At 36.5% G+C, this 25,987-nt stretch overlaps 1 protein-coding gene across 7 annotated transcripts in view; it reads left to right on the top strand.

Moving 5' to 3' along the window:
* OVCH1 (ovochymase 1) overlaps window positions 1-25,478 on the top strand; it is an 81,243-nt gene extending 55,765 nt beyond the window's left edge. For 5 of the 7 annotated variants that reach the window (XM_042946174.1, XM_042946175.1, XM_042946173.1 and 2 more), the window contains 9 exons: window positions 3,179-3,304; window positions 6,150-6,185; window positions 7,468-7,692; window positions 14,253-14,426; window positions 15,729-15,996; window positions 17,290-17,450; window positions 22,828-22,926; window positions 24,320-24,453; window positions 25,111-25,478. In XM_042946174.1, coding sequence (XP_042802108.1) covers window positions 3,179-3,304; window positions 6,150-6,185; window positions 7,468-7,692; window positions 14,253-14,426; window positions 15,729-15,996; window positions 17,290-17,450; window positions 22,828-22,926; window positions 24,320-24,453; window positions 25,111-25,275 — 1,388 coding nt within the window. In that variant the 3' untranslated portion in view covers window positions 25,276-25,478. Of the gene's footprint in view, window positions 1-3,178; window positions 3,305-6,149; window positions 6,186-7,467; window positions 7,693-14,252; window positions 14,427-15,728; window positions 15,997-17,289; window positions 17,451-22,827; window positions 22,927-23,028; window positions 23,070-24,319; window positions 24,454-25,110 lie in introns of those variants that run through there. The other 2 variants (XM_042946176.1, XM_042946178.1) reach the window with 2 other exon arrangements.
* The last annotated feature ends 509 nt before the right edge of the window (window positions 25,479-25,987 follow it).

The following is a 25,987-nucleotide window of genomic DNA, read 5'->3' as shown; positions in this document are numbered from 1 at the left end:
TATGTTGCTGGCCTTTGACTCCCTAAGAAAGGCCCAGATGCCAGTGTTCCTCTCTCCCTAGGTAGGATCTTGCCAGAATTGATAAAACAGCCAATTGCTAATACACTGTCCTTTTATTCTTTGAACTTATGTTACCATCCCAGAAGTAGGTGCATTCAAAACCTTTGTATTTCTACTTGAGGAAATGTTAATAAACACTGATAGTTCCTGGTTCCTGAGCCCATTGAGCACCAACAAGGCCACAGCTTATTATGGGGAGAATGCAGAATCTGTGCCCGGGATCCTTGGAAATTATCTACACTTCTTCCTTTCCTGCCTTATAAGATGTTTTACTTGTACTGCCAATGAGATTGTTTTGGGAATTAAATGGAAGAATGCATGTTAATCAATATAAAAGAGAGCAAGCTTCTGCTGTCTTTGAATTATAAACATGTTTTCATTCTTACTCTTAAAATTGTGTTGCTTAGAAGAAAAGATTAGACTGATGTTTCACTAATGCCTCTCCATGAATGCATTGTCAGAGTACACAAAGTTTGGAAGAACAAAGAAATAAAAAAGAGGGGAGAGTATATTAGCTATGTCAGTTATAATTCAGAATGTTAATGGAACTATATACCTGTTTATCTTAGAATAAGTTCATAAAATATATGTACTATTTCCTACTTCCTAAAATTTCAGTTTTTGCAAATTAAATATACAAGTTCTGGGGGTTAACTCAGTGCTTAAGGTCAGTAGGTTACTCACTATTAAACATAGCCAAATATGATTTATCTTAAGAATGCAAAGATAGTTTAATATTGAAAAATGTATTATGTAGAACTGTGTCACATAAGGAAAAAAAGATATAAATTAAACATACAGCGATTATACCCTTAAAACCATACCAGTAAAATTAATAGAAGATAAAATGGAAAAATCATTATAATTAGCAACAAAAAACTATAAGAATATCTGTTAAAGAAAATTCAACCAAATAAACGTGAAGACTTAATTGTTTTTATTAAGGGACTCCTGCCTTGGGCAGCATTCCATCTGGTAAGTAGAGAGATACTCTGAGGAGCTATACAAAATGGAAGGGCCTTATAGACAAAAAAAAAGAGCAGGACAGTTAGCAAAAGAAAAGAGACTCTTATACAGATTACTTCCTCTTCCTTTGGGGAATGGAGAGGGCCCATATGACACATTACTTTATTGGTGCTAACCAGAATATTCCTGACTGACTGGTTAAGACTGCATTTTCTGGGGGAGGTTGAACTGCAATTGGGTTAGGTATTAAACCCCAGTTTAGTGACATGGCCTCACATAAATGACTCCATTTTGGGCTTGTTGATTTCTTTTTTGACATAACCCTAAAATTAAGTGTGAGATTTATTGTGCAAATATAAAACTTTACACACATACACACAAACATACAGATATGAATGGAGAAATGTACCATGTTCTAAACCTGGAAGACAGAATTAACATTAATTCACACTAAATTAATATATAAATATAGTATATTTCCCAGAAAAATCCCATAGGAATTTTTTTTTTTTCAGAGAGTGAGGAAGAAACTGATAATAACTATTTATCTGTACAATAAATAGGACTATCTGAAAATGTTTTGAGAGACTGTCTTGATTAAATTTCAAGTTAAAACCAGAGTCCCCAAAGGTTTTGATTTTTTTTTTTGTGATGAGGCACATTATCAGATATTAAAACATACTTTAAAACAATGATAATTAAAACAGACTAGTACATACACACAGAAACACACATGAGTAGAAATAAATAGACCAAAAGGGAACGTATAAGAAATTTGGCTTTACAAATCAGAGAGGAAAATATAAATTATATTTTTCATAATTTTGTACAAGAGCTGATTGAAAAGAGTTAAGCATTTTTCTTAAGCCATACAGAGTAGAAAAAAATGGGTAAATATTTATTGATGGAGAAGGACCTTCTCATATAAAAGCAATGGAAGAAACAGGAAATTGTCAATAAATTCCTATAAAATTAAAAACCTCTACCCCAATAGGAACAAAATTTAAAAGCAACAAACTTGAAATTTTCAACAGCTCTGAGAAAAGTTTAAGGTAAATAACGTAGGGAATGTTAACAAATCAGTATTAAAAAATTTCAAATCTGTAAAAATAAATGTATAGGCTCCAATATCTTTGGATCACTCAGCTGTGATTAAATTTCAAGTTAAAACCAGAATCTCCAAAGCTTTGATTTTTATTCTGTTCATTTTACAAGAAATGACAAACTATGGATCCACATGATCTTGAGAGCATAAAGCCCTGATTAACCATTAGCCTCTTTTCACAGTTAAGAAAGGTTAGTGAATATTCTCATATCATTTACTATGCAATCTGAAGTAAATCTCTTACTTTGTTTCTTGACACAATGAAGTTGATTCTATGGCCATCTGTTTACTAAAAAGGGCAGAGTTTCTCTGTAATAGTGAAAAGCTTAATTCTTAGAATTGTTGACTTGAAACTTTGATACTATTGAGTGTTTAGAGCAAACTACCTTTGTTAGAATGTTTCAGAAAATACTACTGTATGATCACTTAAAGTTAGAAATGGTTTGTCATGGGAAGCATGCTAATTGCTACATCTTGCCTCTTACTCATTTAGCTGTGCTATAGATATAGTTCCCTAGATATAGATATATAGTTCCCTGAGGACTTAGCTAGACCACGTCATCTTCTTTTATAATATATCACTTTAAAGAGATCTACCTAGTGGCACCTGGCTGACTCAGTCAATGGAGCATGCAACTCTTGATCGCCGGGTTGTGAGTTCGAGCCTCACATTAGGTGTAGAGATTACTTAAAAATTAAAAAAACAAACAAAAAAAAACCCCCACAAACTTAAAAAAAAAAAAAAGAGAGAGATCTATCTAGGTTATTTCCAGACATTGTAAGAACTGAGTCCTGTGTTTTGTTTGGTTTAGGACCCCTTCCTTAGAACTGCTTAGATTCCAGGAATCTGGAACATCTTTCTTTCTATTCTAACTGGGTTTTATTCTGCTTAACTTTCTCATTTTTATATTCTTGGGAGTGCATACAGTATAAATTTGTAATTTCAAAAACAGGATTGTTTTTCTCCTACTTTGTTCAATAACCTTTGCTTTGATGAATAGAAAGTTTTTGTATGCTTCTTTGTTTTTTTTCTTGATTTCGGGCCAGGAAAATTATGTGCAGGAAATTCACCTTCATTAAAATCTCGTGGTCCTCTAATGATGTTGATTTTCACATACAATGTCAGTTTGGCGTTGGAAGAATTTTCTTTGAGATATTCTTTTCATATTCCTGGTAAGTCTATTGCTTTCATATATGTTTATGAATATATTTTTGTTTGTTTTGTGCTTTATTAGGAAAAATCTGTCATTAAATAAACAGATTGAATTCTCTATTAGTCAGCTTTGGGGGAGAAGAAAAGACAGTGTTTAAAGTATGACTTCTGCAATTTGTGGAGGCCTCCAGCTAAACCTCTATAAAGTATAATATCAATCAGATTTATCATTTTTTTTCTTATAGCATCTAAGAATTTTGTCTATTTTTCTAGATATTTAGGTGATTATAAAAATATAGTAGGAAACTTTTTCCTTAGCATTAAAGTTTCAGAAAGTTTTTCTCTTTTGAAATTAATTTCCTTAATGTGCTAATATCAAGAGCAATTTGTTGTTTTTCATTTTTTTTGGTGGATAGTTCATTTATATTGGTTGCAGTCAGATTATTTAAAAATATGCTTTGGCCTACATTCCCATGGTTTGGGTGAAGACACCGATAACATTATGAAAAATCAGAACTATTAATCTAGAACTATTGCAAATCATAGAAATTGGGTATCATGGAGGAAACATTTGCAACTTGGAAGTTATTAGAATTGCTTCCATCCTTAAGATTAATCAATTTAGGCACACCTGGGTGGCTGAGTCAGTTAAGCATCTGACTCTTGATTTTGGCTCAGGTCATGATCTCACAGTTCATGAGACTGAGCCCTGAGTGGGGCTCCACACTCAGTGTGGAGCCTGCTTGGGACTCTCTGTCTCCATTCTCTCTCTGCCCCTCCGCCTCTTCTCTTTCTCTCTAAAATAAATAAACTTTTAATAAGAGATTAATCAATTTATACTCATTAAAAAATGTAATTGGAATACAATTGGAGACACATTTCTACTAAAAGTATTTAATTTAGTCTGGTAACAGTCTCTGCCCTAGTAGAGTTTATAGTCTAGTGGAGGAGATAGTCAGTAATCAAATAATCATACAGTATAGAGTGAAGAAAGAACTGTACTGTTTTGAAGGAAAAATATATGCAAAAATAATATACAATGGAGGGATCTTGTTTAGTTTGGTAAAGGATGGTAATAGAATTGTAGGAAAACTTAAGGTTTGTTTGTTCTCTTATCACAAAGGCCATAAAATTTATTTCTACTTACTGTCTCCTCTTTTGCTCTCTCATTTTTTTTCTTAAATCCATTCCCATAGGGCTTTCTTTGTTACCATTCCACAGGCATTGGACTTACCAAAGTTACTAATGACATCCCCATGTCCAGATCCAACAGTTCCTTCTCAGCCCCAACAGCATTTGGCCCAGATAAGCTCACCTTCCTTTTGGAATCTATTTGTCTTGGCCTGAAGGAAACCACTCTCTGGCTGTTGTCTTACCTCACTGGTCTCCTTCAGCGTCTCTTGTCTGGTTGCTCTTTGTTTTCTCTACCACTAAAGGTAGAGGTGTCCCTGGACCCAGTCTTGGACTCTCATTTCTTCTTTACCTGTACTCACTCCTTAGTGATCTCACCCAATTCCTAGATTTCAATACCATCAGTACACAAATAACTCCCAAATGTAGTGCCAAATTCTTTTTTATTTTTGACCTCCAGCACTGTATCACCAATCACCTCCCTCTCCACTTGGATATCTAACAAGCATTTCAAATTTAATGTGACCAAAATTGAACTCTGAATTTCTTACCCTGACTCCAGATTCCTTCCTTCACCAATATTTCCCATCTCAGTGGATGACAACTCCCATTTATTAATTAATTGTTCGAGCTAAGGATATTGGTCGTTCTTGACTTATCTTCTCATATCCCATATTGTGTATAGTTAATCTGTGAGCTTTCCAGCAAGTAGTTCTGAGCAGTTCTACCGTAGCATCCTGATACAAGTCTTTGTTTAGTCTGTTTTACTCATAACAGCTAGAATGACTATTTTAAAATGAATAATTCAGATTGTCATGTTACTCCTCTGCTTATAATCCTCCAATGTTTTCCCAGCTCATTCAAAGTCCTTAGAGTGGTCTACAAGATGCTATATAATTTGGATCTCAGCCACCTCCTTCACTTCTTCTCCTATCATTTTCCCCTATGCTCACTCTGCACTAGCATACCACCGTTCTTGCTGTTCCTCAGTCCCACCAAACATACCCCACTGTGGTTATTTCCAAAACCTACAACCGTGCCTAGTAAATAGTGTGCAACAATTGTTTGAGTAAAGGAAATGACATTTCAGCTGGGGCCAGTTAGGGAGAAGAGGGTAAGGAGGTAGCTCCATATCCAGTGAATGAGTAAGAAATGCATCCATTTCCTAATGGGAATCCTCCTGGCTGAGAACCAGTGTATGGGTAGGTGTCAACTCAGGAGCCCATTATTACATATATTCAATTTATGTGTTCAGATAAACATAGAAAACCTTTAGTGTAGACATTTTTCAATGACAGCAAAATGTATACCCCGTGTGTAGTTTTTAAAGATCTGACTCATCTTTCATATTTTGAAATTACAAATTAAAATACATTGGTACAAATGATGTTACATCTATGTGGATCAAAAATATAGAATCATTAAAATTTATGTGAAATATTTAGTATGGAAAAATAGTCACAATAAATTAAGTGGAGGAAAATGGTTTTAATGGCGTAAAGTGGCATACAACTTTTTATAATAATGTATATATACCATAGGACTTTGCCAGATTTGTTAAAATATGAGTATTGGTTACTTACTGGATGGTACTACAAGAGATTTTTTATCTTTTTTGGACTCTGTATTTTGAAATTTTTTTCAAGGTTCATGTATCACTTTTATACTCAGAAGAATAAAGGAATATAAAATATTTAGTTGGATGCATTGATGCTGAGTATTCTCTTATTCTAGATTCCGTGAAAGGAAAAATTAAAGTTAATGATCAAGGTAAGACCATAAAAGGAGATAAGGAATCCAGCTGGCTTGCTTTGGTTATATGATATTGTGAAAATAGAGTGGAAAATGACTGCCACTAAACACAATTTAGTAAGAAGTGTACTTTGACTTGTCAAACACTTTCAGGTATTTGTGGCCTGATTCTAGTCACTTTATAGTAAAATGGTATTTGTATTAATTTCCTTATGTCAAATTTTGCACTTGATCTTAGCCAAAAGGCCGAGAAGTGATCCTTATGTCAAATTTTGGGGGTAGTAGAGACCTGGGGCACATTAGGGAACTGAGGGTGAGGAGGTAGCACCTTATTCAATTAATAGGTGAGAAACCCATCTGTTTTGTCTGTGGAATCCTCATAGCTGTTTGAAGTCCATTCATTGCCATTCTTTCCATATATTTTATGTCTTTTGGATTACATATATATTTTTGCTGTTTTTCTTTGCTGGACCATTGCAGAATGAAACTAAGATGTTAAGATTATTGATGAAGTAAATCAGTTTTTGGATGTCATTAATTTTAGGTTGGATGATACCTATAACGTTTGGAGTAGGCCCCAAACGTCACTGACTTCTTCAGTTCTCTTTTTGGTGTAGGCCCTTAGCCCTTGTGAATCTTAACTTCTATATTTCAGCTATCTGAACACGACCTGAGTTTCCCTAACTAGTAAATGTTTGCACTTGAATTGTACATGCTGTGAGGCTGAACTTTAGGAGCACATAATTTATTCAGGAATTCAATCTAACTGAGTACCCAGATCAGCTTCTCAACCTGCTTTCCTTGTTCTCCATTCCCACTTTGTGGTGTCGAAGTTATCTTTTCCTGCGCTGTGTGGGAAATGAAATATTGCTGTGGTAGTTACAAATCTGGGGAAGTCCTACAAGTCTCAGGACATATCTATTGCATATCAAAGTGATAGATCACTTATCTGTGGACTAAAGATTATAAAATCTATTTCTCCTGATTGTGAACATTAAATAAGATTGTGTGTTAAATATAAGCAACAAAACTACACTGAACTGTAGATGGTGGGTGGTTTAGTGGTTCACAGTTTGTGAACTGAAGTCAAATGAGTTCAGTCTGCCTGCTTCTGGAGAAGTCAGTTTTTCAAAACAAAAGTCATTTGGAACTGTGGGTATGAAGGAGGAGTGACAGAAATTAAAGTACACTGCAGTTTAGGTTGTAATGACCTGGTTGTCATTACAACTAGACTCAGAAAATAACTCTACTCTTTGATTATTGTGTTAAATATTTTATTTATTTATTTTTTTTGCCTCAGGGTGTCCAGTATTGGATTTGATCTCAGTTAGTTCAACTGAGATCACATCTCCCAATTATCCTCACATTTATCCCAACATGCTGAACTGCACTTGGATTTTTTATTCCGCATCAGGAAATAAAATGAAGGCAGTGATTAAAGACTTTACAACAGAAGAATCTTGGAACTGTGAGTGGGATTATGTCAGTATTTATGATGGACCAGATCAGCAATCAAGATTACTTGGTAAACTGATCTTTCTTCAATGGCCTACATTAAGTGGCATTTATATAATGCATATATGTGGAAAACATGACCTACATTTGCCTTGGGAAACATGTAATTTGTTGTCAGTGATTTTTCATGAGATCCTTCATCAGAATCCCAAAGAAGTATTAATTGAGCACAATGGGATGAGCTTGAGACCACTGGACTCCCTGGATCTTTACCTGTAACGCCAGCTCTTCCTGATTTTAGCTGATTCCTGTCTCATTTTACCATTAGGGGGTGCTCTGATTCTGTTTTTTCTCCGGAAGTCCTGTATTTTAAGAGGTTCAATTACTGTACTGCATTTTTAGGTAACTTTTTGAAAATTTGTTTACTCAGGTTTCATCCTCACAGTAAGAGTGGCCCTTTTTAGACACAGGGTAAATATAAAAGGCAAAAAAGTCCAATTAGCTTGAATAATCTTCAGAGGTTTATTGACCACATGGTGTCCATCACACTTGAATGCCAGGCAATGTCCTGCTCTCAGACCGAGTCATAGAAGAAAACTTTTCCAAAGATTTTATAATCCAATACTGTATCACCTTCTTCAGTCTCCAACAAGTTCTCCTCAGGATGCCATTATAATCCACCTATCCCAAAGAGCAAGAGGAAAGTTTTGATACTATCTTTTTCTGGGACCTTGATCTCTAATGTGTTATCATTTGATTTATAACACCAGCAAGCTCAGCAATTTGCTTTGAAATTCTAAAGGTACCTAACTTTTTCTTAACAGTAAATTTACTTCCTATCAAAGAATTTCAAGCCACTAATGTGGCGGGGGGCGGGAGGCAGATAAAACATATCAGTTCTCCTTGAGATTAATATAAGGTATCTATAGCATCAGACCCTGTAACCTTAACTCTCACCAATGTCCTACAGCCAAAGACCCCGGGATCACACCATGGGGTATCTCAGAGAGAGTTAGAAAGAACCTAGTATGGGATTTGGGTTTTGGTTAGGTGGTTTTGGAGAGGGTCTAAGGAAGTAGACTTTGCTCAAGATTGGTTGCTGTTAAGAAGTACAGTAATTTTATGACAGGCATGTCAATCATAGGGAGGCCTGACTCGAACAAGGGTAAAACTGCGCTTGGCAAAGAAGTGGCAAGCCCTCATTTTAGCCCAGAGAGATCGATGTTTGGTATTTTGGTGGTTGCACACAACCTTGTGTTTTGTCACACTTTATCATAGATTCAGAGAGTCCTATCTGATGTTGATGTTCTGTGAGAATGTTTATGTCTAACAGCAGAACAACATGGTCTAGTTGTGAGTGCCAAACCCATGTCTTTTTTTTTTATGTTTATTTTTGAGAGAGAGAGAAAGAGAGAGTGAGCAGGAGTATGAGTGAGGGAGGGTCAGAAAGAGAGGGAGACACAGAATTTGAAGCAGGCTCCAGGCTCTGAGCTGTCAGCACAGAGCCCTACATGGGGCTCAAACCCACAAACCATGAGATCATGACCTGAACCAAAGTCAGACACTTAACCAACTGAGCCACCCAGGTGCCCCCACCAAACCCATTTCTGAATGTCAGGGGCTACTTTTCTCTTTCTTATTCTTTAGTATTTTCAGTCTAGCAGTACTATTCCTCTTTAAAATTTCTGATAAATAAAAAATTCAGAAATGTCAAATGATTATAAAAAAGGCTACTCATATTTTTATTATTTGCTTCTATAACTCTCTATAAAAGGTAAGGAAGCCACAATTCGTTTGATAGTTAATACAATTTTATTTAATACAATTTTATATATTTATATAATTTATTTCCACAAAGCATACAACTTATGTAATCATTTTCAAACTAGTGAACATAGAACCCCATTGCCAATCTCCCAGATAAAATGGAACCACATTATCTTTTCTTAATAAATCTGTTTACCTAAGTAGAATTCACCAGGTTTTAGTTATTTGTGTAAGTGTAAATGGAGTGGTATGTAGCATCCCAATGGTTTCCATTGCAATGCTTTTATAATATCTTATTGAAACTATATTATCAAAATTAAGTGTTACCTGGTCTTCTTTCATTTACCTACCCCATGAATGTAAGATATCCGTAACTAGTAAATACTACATTAAATGTACAGGTTAAATTCATTCATCACCAAGCATTTCCTAATAGGTTAGGCACACTGGAGACACAATGGTGAACAAGTCAGAAATGATCTCTGCCATCTTCTCTTGGAAAGACAGACGATAAATAAGATGATAATTTGAGATAACAATAAACAATAATCAAATAATTATTGATTGTCAGAAGTAATCTGAAGGAGTTAAGTTGCAGAGGAAGGGTACATGTCTTCAGTTCATTTAGGTATCTGTTCACATGTTACCTCATCTAAGGCCTCTATCACATGATGTAAGTAGGCCTCCTCTGTCTTCTTCTTGGCATTTATCAAGACCTAGCAAAGTATTCATTTATTTATAATCTGTCTCCTTCCACCAGAATGAAATGTCCTGAGAGCAGGACTTAGTCTCATATTCATTACTGTATCTCCAGCATCTGGGTAGAGTACTACCCAACACTTAGTAAATATTTGATGAAAAAAAAGTTGGTGAGAAAATGACCTTGAATTTGGGAAAAGCTTGGTAAATTGGGGAACTGTCAGGGGTCAGAGTGATTGGAGACTGAGTGAGGACAGACAGGAATGAGGTGGGCTGAAGGCCTTGCCACTGTGCAGCTCAAGCTATGGTAATGAGTTTGGATTTAGTTCCAATCCAATGGGAGGTCATTAAAGATTTTTGACAAGGGAGTAATTTGAAGAATGCTCCTGCTGCTGGGTTGGGAGTGAGTTTTAGAGTGACAGGGTGAATATCTAAAGTTATGAGGCTCTTGTGTTATTCTACATCTGCACTGTCCAGTTCACGTTGTTTTTTACATTTAAATTAGTTAAAGGGTGGTATTAGCCATGTTTAAGTGCTCATTGTTGCATGTAATAGTGGACAGCCCTCATTCAGAATGTTCCATCATTGCAGAATGTTCTATTTTATCTGTTTTAGGCAACAGATAGATAGTGCCTTATAAGAGGATGGCAACTGTGGAGTGCAAGTGAAGTGGGCAGATCTGGAGACAGAACTAATAGGATTTCTGGGTGAATTGCGTATGAAATTAAATGTGCAAATCAAGGATTACTCTGGAGTGAGAGGTTAGAGATGGTGGCATTTACAGAGATGGGGAATACTAGAGGAAGAAATAGATTCATGGGGAGATATCTGTTTGTGCCATGTTACATTCTTAATGGCATAATACATCCTGGTTGAGTCGGCAACATCCTGGTTGAGTTGGTAGCTAAAGGTAGAACTCTGGAGCTAGAGGAAAAGATTGGGCTAGAGATGAAGATTTGAGACTTACCAGCTCCTTAACAGATTTCCTCAAGTGACCCTTTCTCGGACATCATTGATCTCCTCTACCACTCTCATCAGTTTCAAACATGTTCTAGTATTACCCATCATTTTAAATAAAATTGAACAAGAAATTTAGCTATTACCCCATTTCTCTGCTTCCCTTTACAGCAAAATCTCTTTCTTAGAGGCTGCTAGATTTAGAAAGTTTGTTGGATTGATGGCTAGAAGGTCATGGTGAAATCAAACAATTATAGTAGAGAAACACTGATAAGTTGGATAGATAGGAGGTGGTGATTTAGAAAGCAGGATGTTTGCAATAAAAATTTTAGAGATATCAAATGACAAAATTTCAGCGCAGTGTTAGTAAAGGATTATAAGTAAAGGGAATCCGTTCCCTTGCATTAAATTTGGTGTTGGCACTTAGCGGGCATGCACTAGCTCAGTCTCACAAATCTTCATGGTCAGTGTCTAATATGCCTGGCTGTTGCCCTGCCATTCTGGTTATTAAATAGTAACATTAGTCAAGTGTTTAAGGAACACTGACAAACGGGAACACTGAAACAAACATAGAGAACAATGACCAGGATGCTGAAGGGTGTGGGTGCTTAGAAGTGTTTACCTTGGAGAAGACAGAAGGATCATAAGTCTTCCTTTCAAGTAGTTATGGAATTCTCACAGAGACTCTCAGGCCATATATGAAATTTGTTCTGACTGATGATATCTAATAGTTATTGAATATTTACCATTATTCAGGCATGGTCCTACAAACTTACAACTGTCTCAATTTTCTTAACCATCCTGTAGAGGTAGGTTACATTTATCCTCATTTTAAATATAAAGAAACCGAGTCTCAAAATGATTAAGTAACTTGTTTCCAGTGACATAACTAATAAGTAGAGAAAATGGGATTCAAACCCCAGCACTCTGATTCAAACACTTATATTCTTGGGTACTACACGAACCAGGAAGAAACTATTACATTGATGTTTTTTGATCCAACGTGAGGAAGAACAGTCTAGCAATTAGAAGCGTTCAAAAAGAGAAAATGCTCATAAGTTCTACATCATATCTTCCAGGTGAGTAATCACATGTTCAGGGTTATTTTAGCAAGGACTCACAGTCAGATGAAAGATTGAACTAAATAGTCTCCAAGATTACATATTGACACTATTCCCTTCTCATCCAGGCACCCATTTTAAAACTACACATTTTAGGGGCGCCTGGGTGGCTTGGTCAGTTAAGCGTCCAACTTTGGCTCAGGTCATGATCTCACGGTCCGTGGGTTTGAGCCCCGCGTTGGGCTCTGTGCTGACAGCTCAGAGCCTGGAGCCTATTTCAGATTCTGTGTCTCCCTCTCTCTCTGCCCCTCCCCTGTTCATGCTGTGTCTCGCTCTGTCTCAAAAATAAATAAACATTAAAAAAAAAAAAAACTACACATTTTATAAATGTGTTATATTTCTAAGTTATGAATCGGAATACTTTATTTGACAGAACCAAGGATAGAGCCATATCCACACCATTAAGACCTTCCCCGCAGGTTAACGTTGTATGGTTATTTAATCTATTTAATCAACTGTGAAACTTCCTAGCCATATAATTATCTACTTACATTTTTTATCTGTTCACAAGGATATCATAAGATGCTATATTAAGTGCTTCACTGCAATCAAGATTCATTAAGTTTATCTCCTTCCCCTTAGCCATCGTCTAATTAGCTCTTTCAAAAAAAATGAAATTAGGTTACTTGAATGTGGCATGTTTAGAATCCCATGCTGGCTTCTCATGACCATGGATTCCTTCTCCACATGTTCAGCAACCATCTGTCTAATGATTTGCTGAAAGATTTTGGTGAGGTTTATTTTTATTTAAAAGCACTTATAATACTTTGCAAATACCAACTCATACAATCCCATTTGAATATAATTTTTATCTCTATTATACAGATGGAAAAACTGAGGCAGAGAGGTTAAATAAATTGCCCAGTGCCACATAGTTAGGAAATAGCAGAGCTAGTCTAAACCAGTTTGGTTATAGAATCTGTACTTCTAAGCATTAAGCTACACAATTTCACTGATGTATGACTTTGGAAATCCTATATTTTGTTTCTCTCTCTTCTCCCCAACTGCCCTCACCTCCAAATCTTTTTTTTTTAATCAGTAGCATTTTCCCATTTACATTATTTTAAAACTTCTGGAGTGTTTGTTGACATAGGGTATCTCAAAAGTTCCCCATCAAATCCAGTTCATGAGACAGATTCTTTGAAGATAAGAATGATGTGGAGGTTAACTATCCTCTATTCCCTATCTTTCTTTCTCAGATTTGTGAGACAACATTATCTTTAAGGTGCATCAATAGTGTATCACTGTTTTATCTTGAGAGAACTTAAATTATAGCATGTACAGCTAAATTACAATAGATGTCCTATCACTGTCAGGACCACCTTTGCAACAACTTTTGAGTTTCTGAATTAAGAAAGGATCATCATTAGTCTGCGTCTGGGCAGCCTGTGTGTCTCAGCCAGTTTGGGCTGCTATGACAAAAATACTGTAAACTGAATGGCTTAAACTACAAGCATTTATTTTTCACAGTTCTGGAGGCTTGGAAGTCTAAGATTTGGTGTCTAGTAAGAACTTACTTCCCAATCCATAGCTGTCTTTTTGCTCTGTCCTCACATGGCAAAAAAAAAAAAAAAAATAAAAAGAGAGAGATTCTCTGGGTCTCCATTCTAAGGGTACTAGTTCCATTCATGAAGGCTCCAGACTCATGACATAACCACTTCCCGAAAACCTCACCTCCCCAACACCATCACATTTGGGATTAGGATTTCAACCTACGAGTTTGCGAGGGGGACACAAACATTCAGTCCAGAATGTTGTCCGCTATTACTTTTGTTTCTCTGTCCATTTACCTTCACCAGCAAGTCTCTTTCTCATTCTTATGATCACAGATTACCATAGAATTATATATCATTTTCATATTAAATGCTAGCCCAGTCCTTTGCCTTTGATCTTTTCAAATCTATACCCTTCCTTTGCTGCAGTCAAATCATGAATTCCATCCCACAAATCTTGTTCTCACATTATCAATAATCATTCCTTTACCAATATTAACAGTACAGAATTTAACGTCTTCTTTTTGCCCTCTTTTACCTATGTTACTGCCCAGAAGAACTATTTTAATTATTGAATATATCTCATATTGTAGCACATCTGTGTGGCTCCAAGAAAGAATTTGTCTTAATATCCAGTGGTGCTTACCTGACTATCAATTTTAAGACTGATCAGTCCGTGGGAGAAAGAGGTTTTAAACTCATTTTGGAAGACACAGTTCAGAAGCATTCACAAAAAAGTAATATGGGGACCCAATTGCCTATTAATGGTAAGTAATGATTTTAAAATACTAAAACAGGAACCATATATATCAAAGTAGAACCTGTGGAATACTGCTTATAGGTTCCCTGGTAGTCACCTTCTCTGATACTCAAAACAGCATAGTGTCATTTCAAACCATTTCTTAAAGCACAAGACCTTGGTAGTTTATATAGATCATGTGAGGAAATAGGTAATTGGGGTATGTGCAGGTGTGTGTGTGTGTGTGTGTGTGTGTGTGTGATTAAGAAATAAACATAAAAGGCAGTTGCTATTTTAAAAATCCAGTGGTGGTGGGGGGGCGGGCACCTAGGTGACTCAGTACATTAAGCGTCAGACTCTTGATTTGGGCTCAGGTCATTATCTCATGGTTCCTGAGATGGAGCCCTGTATTGGGCTCTGTGCTGACAGTGTGGAGCCTTGCTTGGGGAGATATTCTCTCTGTATGTCTGTCTGTCTGTCTGTCTCTCTCTCTCTGCCCTCCCCTGCTCATGTTGTTTCTTGCTCTCTCGAAAAATGAATGAATGAATGAATGGATTTCTGGTGTAAACAAAGAAATCTCAAGTAAAGAATTTAACGGGTTTTTTTAAATTTATTTTTGAGACAGAGAGAGACAGAGCATGAACTGGGGGGGGGTGGGTCAGAGAGAGAAGGAGCCACAGAATCGGAAACAGGCTCCAGGCTCTGAGCTGTCAGCACAGAGCCTGACGCGGGGCTCAAACTCACGGACCGTGAGATCATGACCTGAGCCGAAGTCGGCCGCCCAACCGACTGAGCCACCCAGGCGCCCCTCTCAAGTAAAGAATTTAACAAATGAGCATATCTTATAATTCCCGAATTATAGGCCATGAAAATTTTCTTCATATTTCAGGATATACTTGAAAAATCTCTTGTTTTTAATTTCCTGGTGGATTTCTTTTTAAATCTGAGAATGAAGTCAACACATTGCTAGAAATTTCCCTTATGCTTTTCCTTTATATATAAGTTGCACTTGGAATACGTTTAGTATAAAGTCTTGATATGTCTAGATGTGTTATACTGTGATAACATAAATAATGCCAAAGAAAGAACGATGTCCAGCAATTTCATGATTAAGCATAATATTTTTAAAATCAATTTGATTTGTCTATATTAATATTTTAGTTTATTGATTTTTTGCTCATTTTATGAACAATGAAAGAAAAGAGGAATCTACTCTCTTGCTAAGAATCCTGGTTTTTGACCTACAAAAGAAATAAACACCTCCATTCTGAGATTTTAATAGATTTTAATAAAACACCTCTATCTAATGTTTTGTTGTTATTTTTCTCAGAGGTAACAGTAGAAACCAGTCCTGGAAAACAGCCAACCCCAGACACCTGTGGAATTCATGGTGTTGACCCATTTCTAATGGAAGGGTCTAAGAGAAACACAAATGTGCCGCCGACTAGGCTGGGGGAGCCCAGGGTGGTTGGTGGCCGTGCAGCACCTGCAAAGTCGTGGCCCTGGCTGGTCAGTCTGCAGCACCAAGGACAACATTTCTGCGGAGGTGCTCTGATCGCCAAGCAGTGGGTCCTGACCGCAGCGCACTGTAACTTTAGGTGTGTGCCTGGGTGGGGCAGGGGGCACTGGAGCCGTGTGAGGGCCCACGGTGGGCATCCTCCTGCTCTCCCCACATCCCAGGAAACAGTAAGCTCCCGAGGATACAGTCCCCATCATGCAAACGAATGAGCACACTAGGTCAATGACACCTCATGCTTCACTAATACATTTACTACCAAGAGCTGTTAATTACAGAAGGTGCTTCCTGCCTCTAGGTGTAGTTTATTTAAAAAGTAACAACGGTGCCCCCTCTTTCCTCATCTATAAAGTGGACATCATATCTTAACATTTTTGTATTGGTTTCTTAGCACTGTGCCTAGAGCACAGGCATTGCTCAAATGTGAATTCCTTTCCTTCTTGTTCTGATGACTGATCATCACACCCACTCTCAAAATAAATATCTACTTTCAAAGAATTCTAAAGAATGTCCCCTAAAAGAAACATTTTTAAACATTTTAGCTGAATCTTGGTCTCCATGTGATATGGAGGTATCTGAAAACTCCTCCCTCAAAGAAGTGTTAGATTGATGTTTTTAAATACTGGTCTTCCAGAAGTGGTGATATGGTTGACAGTGCTGTACAATGGACAGTTAAGTGAGTAGATCTAGTGTTTCAGTGTCTCAAAGATAGGCTTTATAATAAAAGTACCTGCTCAAATAACTTGGTGAGTAGGATCCTTCAACAAATCAAAAACTCATTTTCTTTACCATTCCCCCACTCCTTTGATAGAGAGAAATCACAAGAAATTCTCCTTGTTAATGCATTTTTAAGACTTTCATGTGCACAGAATTATCTGGGGAGTTTGCTATAAATGGAATCTTAGAATCTTAATTCTGAATTTTGATTTGATGAGTTATGTCTGGGATTCTGCATTTTTAATGCTCATGCCAGATTTAATGCATGTAGTTCTTAGACATTTCTTTGAGAAACATTGTATCAGGGAGAAGAGTAACTATAACTTACAGAATAGGTGTCAGTGACCATTATATATGGATATCATATAATGTGGAATATTATGATCGTAATAATACATGGAATCATTGCCTTGAGTCATCATAAATCTTGTCAAGCAATACTAAATCAATTTTTTTTTGTTTGATGTTATGAAGGCCAGAAAGTAGATACTTTTTCTCAGGGATGAATTAATAAGAACCCCCATTTTCTAAGAATTCAAAATGACAAAGATTTTTACATAGATTAGAAATGTTACACAGTACATTTTTAGTAATTTTGAAAAATTATAACCTCATTAAAAGTGGTATCTATTTCCCCACTCCTTTTTCTTATGACAAGTACCATCACAGATGGCCTAGTAATAGGAAGAAGTTCCCTGTCAAACATAGGAAATGGTGATTTGCTACCAGTAAAAGCCGTATACACTCACCCTGGCTTCACCCAGTTCCCTCCTACTGATGATCTGTCTTTGCTGCGTCTGGAGAACCCTGTTGAACTAGGTCAGTATGGATAACTTTTCTTTAGATTTTGAGCCTTTGCCATACAGTTTTTATCTTCCATCTTGCTTCGTAGTGCTATACGTACTTTTGAGGGCCAATAATTATTTCAAAACTTATATTCTAAGCCACTCTCCCTAAAAGCTGAAGCATGTGCCTAAACAGTTTACTTTTGTATGGTTTTTAAAATTTTTTTAAAACGTTGATTACTTTTGAGAGAGAGATAGAGCGCAAGCAGGGAAGGGGCAGAGAGAGAAGAAGACACAGAATCCGAAGCAGCTCCAGGCTCCAGGCTGTCAGCACAGAGCCCGATGCGGGGCTCAAACTCACCACAAGATCATGACCTGAGATGTAGCCGGCTGCCCAACCAACTGAGCCACCCAGGCGCCCCTGCTTTTGTATGTTTTTACCTAATGGAAGTCCTCCTACCAACTTAACATGGGTCCACATTCAATGAGAAAGTAAATTGCGGGGGGGTGGGGAGCGGAGAGTCACCACTTTCACACCCATGCCTTTCCGTGGATTCCTGGGGCTCTGGGACAGTTTTTCTTCTCTCTTCCAACTCTCTCCTGTGTTTCTGCATTCTTCAGCTGTTCCCCTGCCGATAGACTCACTTCCCTCTTCAATGTCTTTTCAACATATTCATCCTGCAAAACCTCTGTCATGGTTCAGCCCACCATTTGCTTTCAGTGCTTTTGTAACTGAGTCAGTGAGAGAGCATCTAGAACAGTGCTGCTTACTCTTGGCTATGCATTATAATCTCTTGGGTTGCTTATAAAGAACTGTAGGCCAGGAGACCTGGCATCAGTGTTGTTGTTGTTGTTGTTGTTGTTGTTCTTATTTTGCTTATTAAATGTTTAAATTTTTTTTTAATGTTTTTATTTTTGAGAGAGACAGAGTGCAAGAGGGGGAGGGGCAGAGAGAGGGAGACACAGAATCCGAAGCAGGCTCCAGGCTCTGAGCTGTCAGCAGAGAGTCAAGCGAGGGGCTCAAACTCACCAGCCGTGAGATCATGACCTGAGCCATCCAGGCACCCCTAACGAGTTTTTATGTTGAGACAATTAATTATAGATTCACATGCAGTTATAGGAAATAGACACACCAATGTACTTTCTACCCTGCTTTCACCAATGGAAACATCTTGCAGGGTATTGACTTTGATACAGAACATTTCTACCACCACAAGTGATACTGTTGCCTTTTTATAGCAATACTCACTTCCTCCTCCCCACCAGACCTCTGGAAACCACTAATCTGTTCTGTTTCTATAGTTTTGTCATTTCAAGAATGTTGTATAAATGGAATTATGCAGAATGTAAACCTTCGGGATTAGTTTTTTTCACTCTGTGTAATGCCCTGGAGATTTATTCATATTGGTCCATGTATCAATAGTTCATTCTTTTTAATTGATGAGTACTTTTCCAAGATATGGATTCATCAAAGTTTCACCATTCATCTGTTGAAGAACACCTTTTTTCCAGCTTTTAGATATTACAGATAAATCTCCTGTGAGCATTTGTGTATAGGTTTTGTGTAAAGAAAATGGAGCAGGACTTTTCATTTCTGTGGGATAAATGCCCATGAGTGCCATCGCTGGGTCATATGGTAGTTGCATTTCAGTTTTATACAAAACTGCCAGACTATCTAGAGTCGTAGAACCATTGTATGTCCCACCAGAGATGTAGGAGTGATCTGGTTTCTTAGCATCCTTATGAGCATTTGCTGTTGTCACTATTTTTTAAAAGCATTCCAATAGGTATATAGTGATATCTTACTATAACTTTAATTTGTATCTCCTTAAGAGCTAATGATACTGAACATCTCTCCATGTGCCTATTTTTGCCTTTTTTTTTTTTTTTTTTTTTTTAAAGCACTTCAGTGAAATGTCTCTTCATAGCTTTGGTCAATTTTTTTTTTTTTTTTTTTTTTAAGAGAGAGAGAGGGTACCTATACGTGGCAGGGGAGGGGCAGAGGGAGAGAGACAGAGAGAGAGAGAGAGAGAGAGAGAGAGAATCTTAACACGAGGTTCGATCCCACGACCCTGGGATCATGACCTGAGTTGAAATCAAGAGTCAGACACCCAACTGACTGAGCCACTCAGGTGCCCTAGCTTTTGTCAGTTTTCTAATTGGATTGTTTTTCATATTGTAGAGTTTAAGAATTCTCTATATATTCTAAATACTACTCCTTTGTCGGATAGATGGTTAGCAAATGTTTTCTTCCAGTCTGTAGCTTGTCTCCCAGTCTGTAGACCCTGTTCACAGGGTCTTTCACAAGCATAGATTTTAATTTTGTTAAAGTCCACTTTCTTCATTTTCCTTTTATGGATTTTGCTTCAAGTGTCAAGCCAAAGAACTCCTTGCCTAGCCCCAGATGCTGAACATTTTTTCTTATTTCTCTAAAAATTTTTGTATTTTACATTTAACGTCACCATCCATTTTTAGTTAATTTTTATATAAGGTTTAAGGTTTTGGTCAAGGTTCTTTTTCCTCCCCCAGGATGTCCAATTGTGGCAGCAACATCTGTTGAAGAGGCTGTTTTTCCTCCAATCAGTTGCTTTTGTGCCTTTGTGAAAAATCAGCTGAGCATATTTGTATGGGTCTATTTCTGAGATCTCTATTCTGTCAGTCTATGTCTCTCCCTTTCTCCAGTACTACACTGCCCTGGTTACTGTAGCTGTAGAGTAGGGTTTATATTAAAAAGCGATTGCTCTTAATTTATTTTCTTTCAAGACTGTTTTAGCAATTCGAAGCCCTGTACTTTTCCATGTAGATTTTAAAATAAGCTTATCTCTAAGACACTTGCTGTGATTTTGGTAGGAATTACATTAAATCTATATAGATCACTTTGGGGAGAACTGACATCTTTACTATGATGAGTCAATTCATGAACACAATGTATTTCTCCACTTATTTAGGTCTTCTTTGATTTCTTTCAATAGAATATTGCCATTTTGAGTGCACAGATCCAGTATATGTTTTGCTGAGTATATGCATATCTAAGCATCGCATTTTCTAAACAGTGATTATAAATAGTATTGTTTTTATTTTTAATTTTTAAAAAATTTTTAATGTTTATTTTGTTTTTGAGAGAGAGAGCATGAGCAGGGGAGGGGCAGAGAAAGGGAGACACAGAATCCGAAGCAGGCTCCAGGATCTAAAGCTGTCAGCACAGAGCCTGACATGAGGCTCGAACTCTCAGACCAAGAGATCATGACCTGAAGTGAAGTCCAATAGTAACCCGACTGAGCCACCCAGTCGTCCCAGTAGTATTGTTTTTAATTTTAAATTCTACATTAAATGTGATTGACTTATGTATGTTGATCTTGTGTCCTGGATTTTGCTGAATCCAGATCAGTATTTTATAAACTTCTCCTGGAAATTTCCATGTGCAGCCAAAGTTGAGAACCAGTGCTCTAGAAAAGACCATTGGTGAAGTTTGGTGCCCTTGGAAATTTTCCCCCTTATTTTGTTCTCCAAGGCTCTTGACTTCCACTCAGCACCACCTGGTGTCAACATCAACATGAAACTTTGTGTTCCTCTGCCCCTTAAGTATTTGGTTAGCTTATTTAATCTGTACCCATTCATTTCTGTTCATCGGTAAGAATGAGAAATATCCTTTCTCCCATTAGAAACAATACAATTTCTACCTATGATTTTCATCCTCACCACCTCACCATGGCCATCATGTGAACATTTATGGCCTATTTCTTTCTTGTCTTTTTATACAACTCTATGTGTACTTAAAAAAATTGTAATATACCTATTATAAGGATTTTATCCTGATTTTTCACTTATTATCAGTGTTGCTTCATATTATTAAAATTTCTTTTAAAATGTAATTTTAATGTCTACATAGTAGACTTTTCACAATTCTTATAGTTTCTTTTTTTTAAATTTAAATAATGCTGCATTGACTATTCTTATGTATGTGTTTTTCTAGTTCTAGGATTGCCTTAAGATAAATTTCCCAGAAGTAGAATTGCTAGTTTTAGGGCATAACTATTTTCAAGATTGCTGACATAAGGAATACATAAGTATAAGTCGATACATCCTCTTTTTTTTGGTCCAAAAATGAGGCAATTTCGCAATATCTGTTAATTTCTAAAGTGTGTGCCTCTTGGTCCAGCAGTTCTGTTTTCCACAAATACTGACACTAATGTACAGACTGATAATCTAGGACACTTGGTGCAGTTTTTCAGGGGAAAAAAATTAGTCTAAATGTTTACCAAGGGGATTTAATAAACTGTAATACATTCACTATTTGATACTGTGTACTACTAAAAATATATTATAAGTCTATATGCAATGATATAGATGATTTGACCATAACCTAGTAAATGAAGAAAATCAGAATAAGAAAAATGGCTGATTAAAAAATATGTTGGTAGAGGGAATATATTTTAGCTCAAGGAAATGTCAGGAATCGATATGATTGAGCAATGATTATATCTATGAAAGTAGCATAATGTAAGATTTGGAATCAGTTGGCATGTGTATAGAAAGAAAAGTAAGAAAAAAAACAAGTTACAGAGCTTTATGTGATTTTACTAAGAGACAGCAGTAAAAATAAAGAACAAATCACTGAAATAAATGGTCTAGGACAGCAGATATGTTGAAACATGTAAGTGTGTAAAAGTCTGAATAAAATTGAAGTCAAACAGCATGGGAGAGCAAACACAGGGACAAATTCAGAGAGAGAGAGAGAGAGAGAGAGAGAGAGAGAATGTGTGTGTACACACATAAACACATAAACCGACAATATTTATGAATTTTGTAATGATACATACAAATATATACAAATATATTTCATATATATATTCCAATTTTGGTGATAAGAAAAAATGTGAATGTTTAAACATATATCAATCTATTTTATAATATACCTATGAAGATAGACACAAAGATACTTACTAGCTATAAAAATACTTTAAAAGTTTGAATTGCTACAAATGTGGTTTTTCTCCATCCTTCATGTAATACCACTGAAGAGAAAAGATAATTATATTGTTCTGCACTGTCATCTCGTATTCAACAAGGTGATGTCCTGAAGGCATGTAAACAAAAAGGCAGATGCATTTTTTAAAATGGTTACTGGATAAGAAACCATGTGGGGCATGCCTCTATGCGGGGCTTGTGTTTCTGTTGTCCTAGGAAGATATGGTAATACCTGGAATAAAGTGGTAACATGTAAATTGAGGTGATCCCTTCTGAGTAATTAATAGATGGAATCTTCTGGAAGTCTTATTTATTAAATTACAGGGTTAAAATGGGTACTGTCAGATCAAAATTGTTACTTTTAGGGCTATCATTGAAGAGCAAACAGTACAGATAATATCAATCCCATGGACTAAATGATATTTGCCTTTTTCTCATTCTAGGAGAGTTTGTGTCTCTAATCTGTTTGCCAGGGAAATATGATAAAATAAATTTACTTTCCAAATGTATGACTGCTGGATGGGGAATAACTGAACCATATCGTGAGTATACTCACTGCCTCTTCCAAGATTAGAATCCAAACAAATATTTGTGGAGTCTAATATATTGTTTACTTATTTTTAATTTTTCTGTATTTTTCATAGGAATGATAGTAGAAAAAGTCTTTTCCACTATGGATCTAAAGGTGACTACTTGGGTTTTATGACATCATATTCATTAGTATTAGTTCACCGATACTTGTAAAAACTTGTGTTAGAAAACATCTAGTGATTTTAGTACCTAGTAAATATTTGTGTGTCTCATTTATATGTAATTTTCCCCCAGCTGCACTGTGAGCACACACACTTGCTTTCACAACAGTATAGGGGCCGCTACTGTGAAAACCTCTACTTAAAGACATGAGCCTATTTCCAAAGATGTGATGCATTTTTCTGAAATCATAGGCTAGTATGAATGGTAAGTGGTGGAAAGATGATGTGAAAATAGTCTGCGTATAGGTCAAACTCATGATTCTGATCTCACATCCTCCATATTCTACAGCTGAGTTAACAAGTTAACAAATATCCAGCAAAATAAAGAATAAGTCAGAATGCAGTTTCAGTTGTCACCTCCAGTGTCAACACTGAAACGTGAAGTCAAGTCAAGAGAATAAGAACACCATGAAACCAATGGGATATAGACTAAATGTGTAAAAACTGAAACGTGTTGTTTGCTTTATCACCAACTGATTTGGGTATAAACTTCCTTTGTCCTTCCGTATAGTGATGTCATTTTTCTATTTTCTTGGGACTGTACAAAAAATAAAAGAACCACATGAAGTGGGCTTCTTTCTTTCTTTCTTTCTTTCTTTCTTTCTTTCTTTCTTTCTTTCCTTTCTTTCTTTCTCTCTTTCTCTCTTTCTGTCTCTCTTTCTCTCTCTCTTTCTCTCTTTCTCTCTCTCTTTCTTTCTCTGTCTCTCTCTTTTTCTCTCTTTCTTTCTCTCTTTCTCTCTTTCTTTCTTTCTTTCCTTCTTTCTTTCTCTCTCTCTTTCTCTCTTTTTCTTTCTTTCTTTTTCTTTCTTTCTTTCCTTCTTTCTTTCTCTTTCTTTCTCTCTCTCTCTCTTTCTCTCTCTCTCTTTCTCTTTCTTTCTCTCTTTCTCTCTTTCTTTCTTTTCTTTCTTTCTCTTTCTTTCTTTCTTTCTTTCTTTCTTTCTTTCTTTCTTTCTTTCTTTCTTTCTCTTTCGATGGTTCCTGTTGTATAAGTGACCTGGAGTAATAATATGTTTTATACAAATCACTTAACAGCGTCATTACAGTGCGGAGAGAGGAGAATTGGGTGGGACTTAACCCTTGGATATATATGGGCTATTTTTGTCCCGTATATTTTGTCCCATATGTTTATGTCCCAGATGTTTTGTCCATAAACATTTTTGTGTTTTTATTCCTTTCCTACTAGAAGACGAATTTTCTAAAACAATGCAGCAGGCAGCTGTACCACTGATCAGTAGTACATCTTGTCGAAGTTACTGGGGACTGGATATTAAAAACACCAATATATGTGGAGGGGCTGCAGGATCATCCTCATGCATGGTAATTCAAGGATGGTGCTGATGAGTGCAGTTTTCTTCTCAGTGTGTCTCATGAATGGGTGTTTGCTGACCACAAAGAGGTATAAGTGCATGGTAGTTGTAAAATGAAAAGTGAGAAGAGGAAGTACATTGCTAAGCTGATGTACTGTCATTGCTAATTTGAAACTCGAAGTGAATGCAATTCTCAAAAGGAATTGCTCGTTCATTTGCTTGGGTGACTGTGTGAAATTGATGATGTTCTACTGTTTTTGACCTATAAAAATAATTTATTATGTCTCAACTTCACAGCTGAATTAGACTGCTCAGAGCATCTACTTCTAGTAGCATTGAAAATATAAAGATATTTTAATGTAACTCAAAGCCATAATTTCGTGATTTATATTAAGTAGATTTTTGAAACTTTCTGCAAGACACAGTCTGTTGTCAGCATTAAATGACTTTGTGTTTAATGTACCTTTTAGCCTCCTTTTGAGAATAGAGGTTTCAATCTGATTCAGAGATCTGTAATATCCACCAATTGCCTATTTGCCTCTGCTGTCGTGAGCAGTAATGAGAGGTGGCAGAATGACTTACGCACTGTCTGATCACCTCTGCGGTGGAGGTGAGCATCCATTATGAATTGTGCAGCCAGAAGAACTTCTCTTTTTGCCGGTTGCAGGGAGATTCGGGAGGCCCTCTGCAGTGTGTGCAGGACGGACAATACAAGCTCATCGGTATCGTGAGCTGGGGCAGCAGTAACTGCCAGCCCACTGCACCAACAGTCTTTGCCAGAATTTCTGCCTACAGGGACTGGATCACATCTGTCACTGGAGGGGAAGTGTGATCACTAAAGAGTAGCATGGTGGAACTCTGTTCATAAATGGGAAAGGAAGTACCTAACAGCATCTCTGAAAAATAAGTCTCTGGTCAGTGTTAAAAGACCCAGTGACCCTTCCTCCAACCCTTGTCACAGAGGAGCTTGGATTTGGTGTGTACATGCGTTTAATGTTAAACATTGAACACAGAAAGATAATGTTGATTCATGCCTCCTGGGAATTTATAATCTGAAATGTCATTAAATTCATATTTAGTATGCCATGTATATGTCATTATTTGAATACAATCATATACACTTGTACTATTTTTCTAGTTTGGTAAAAATTAGAATATACAAGCAAATGTTATTCAGTCCATATAATTCTTAATTTCCCTCACACACAACAGTGCACTGAGTACAGTGAGATAGGAACCATCCCTCTAAGTTTCAGAATTTCAATGAACAATGGACATTTAAGGAATTATTTATCAGGATTATCACTTGATTTTTAAATTTTTTAGATCAAATGTTAGGATATTTCAATTGTTTACAAAGCAATTCATCTGAACCTCAGTTAACCAATATGCTCATCTTTCTAAGTTGTAGCTAAGAATAAGGGAGAAGGAACTAAGGGAGGTCCCTGAGCCAGAAGACTGAATGAAATCCACCACAGAAATATGTAATATAGAATGAGAGCCTGTAGCAACTTTTTTTTTCTTATTTTATATATTTCCACCCA

The sequence above is a fragment of the Panthera leo genome, chromosome B4 (genome assembly GCF_018350215.1).
Source record: "Panthera leo isolate Ple1 chromosome B4, P.leo_Ple1_pat1.1, whole genome shotgun sequence".
NCBI lineage: Eukaryota > Metazoa > Chordata > Mammalia > Carnivora > Felidae > Panthera > Panthera leo.
Note: the sequence above shows the minus strand (reverse complement) of the source record. Positions and strands in the feature narration are given on the sequence as shown.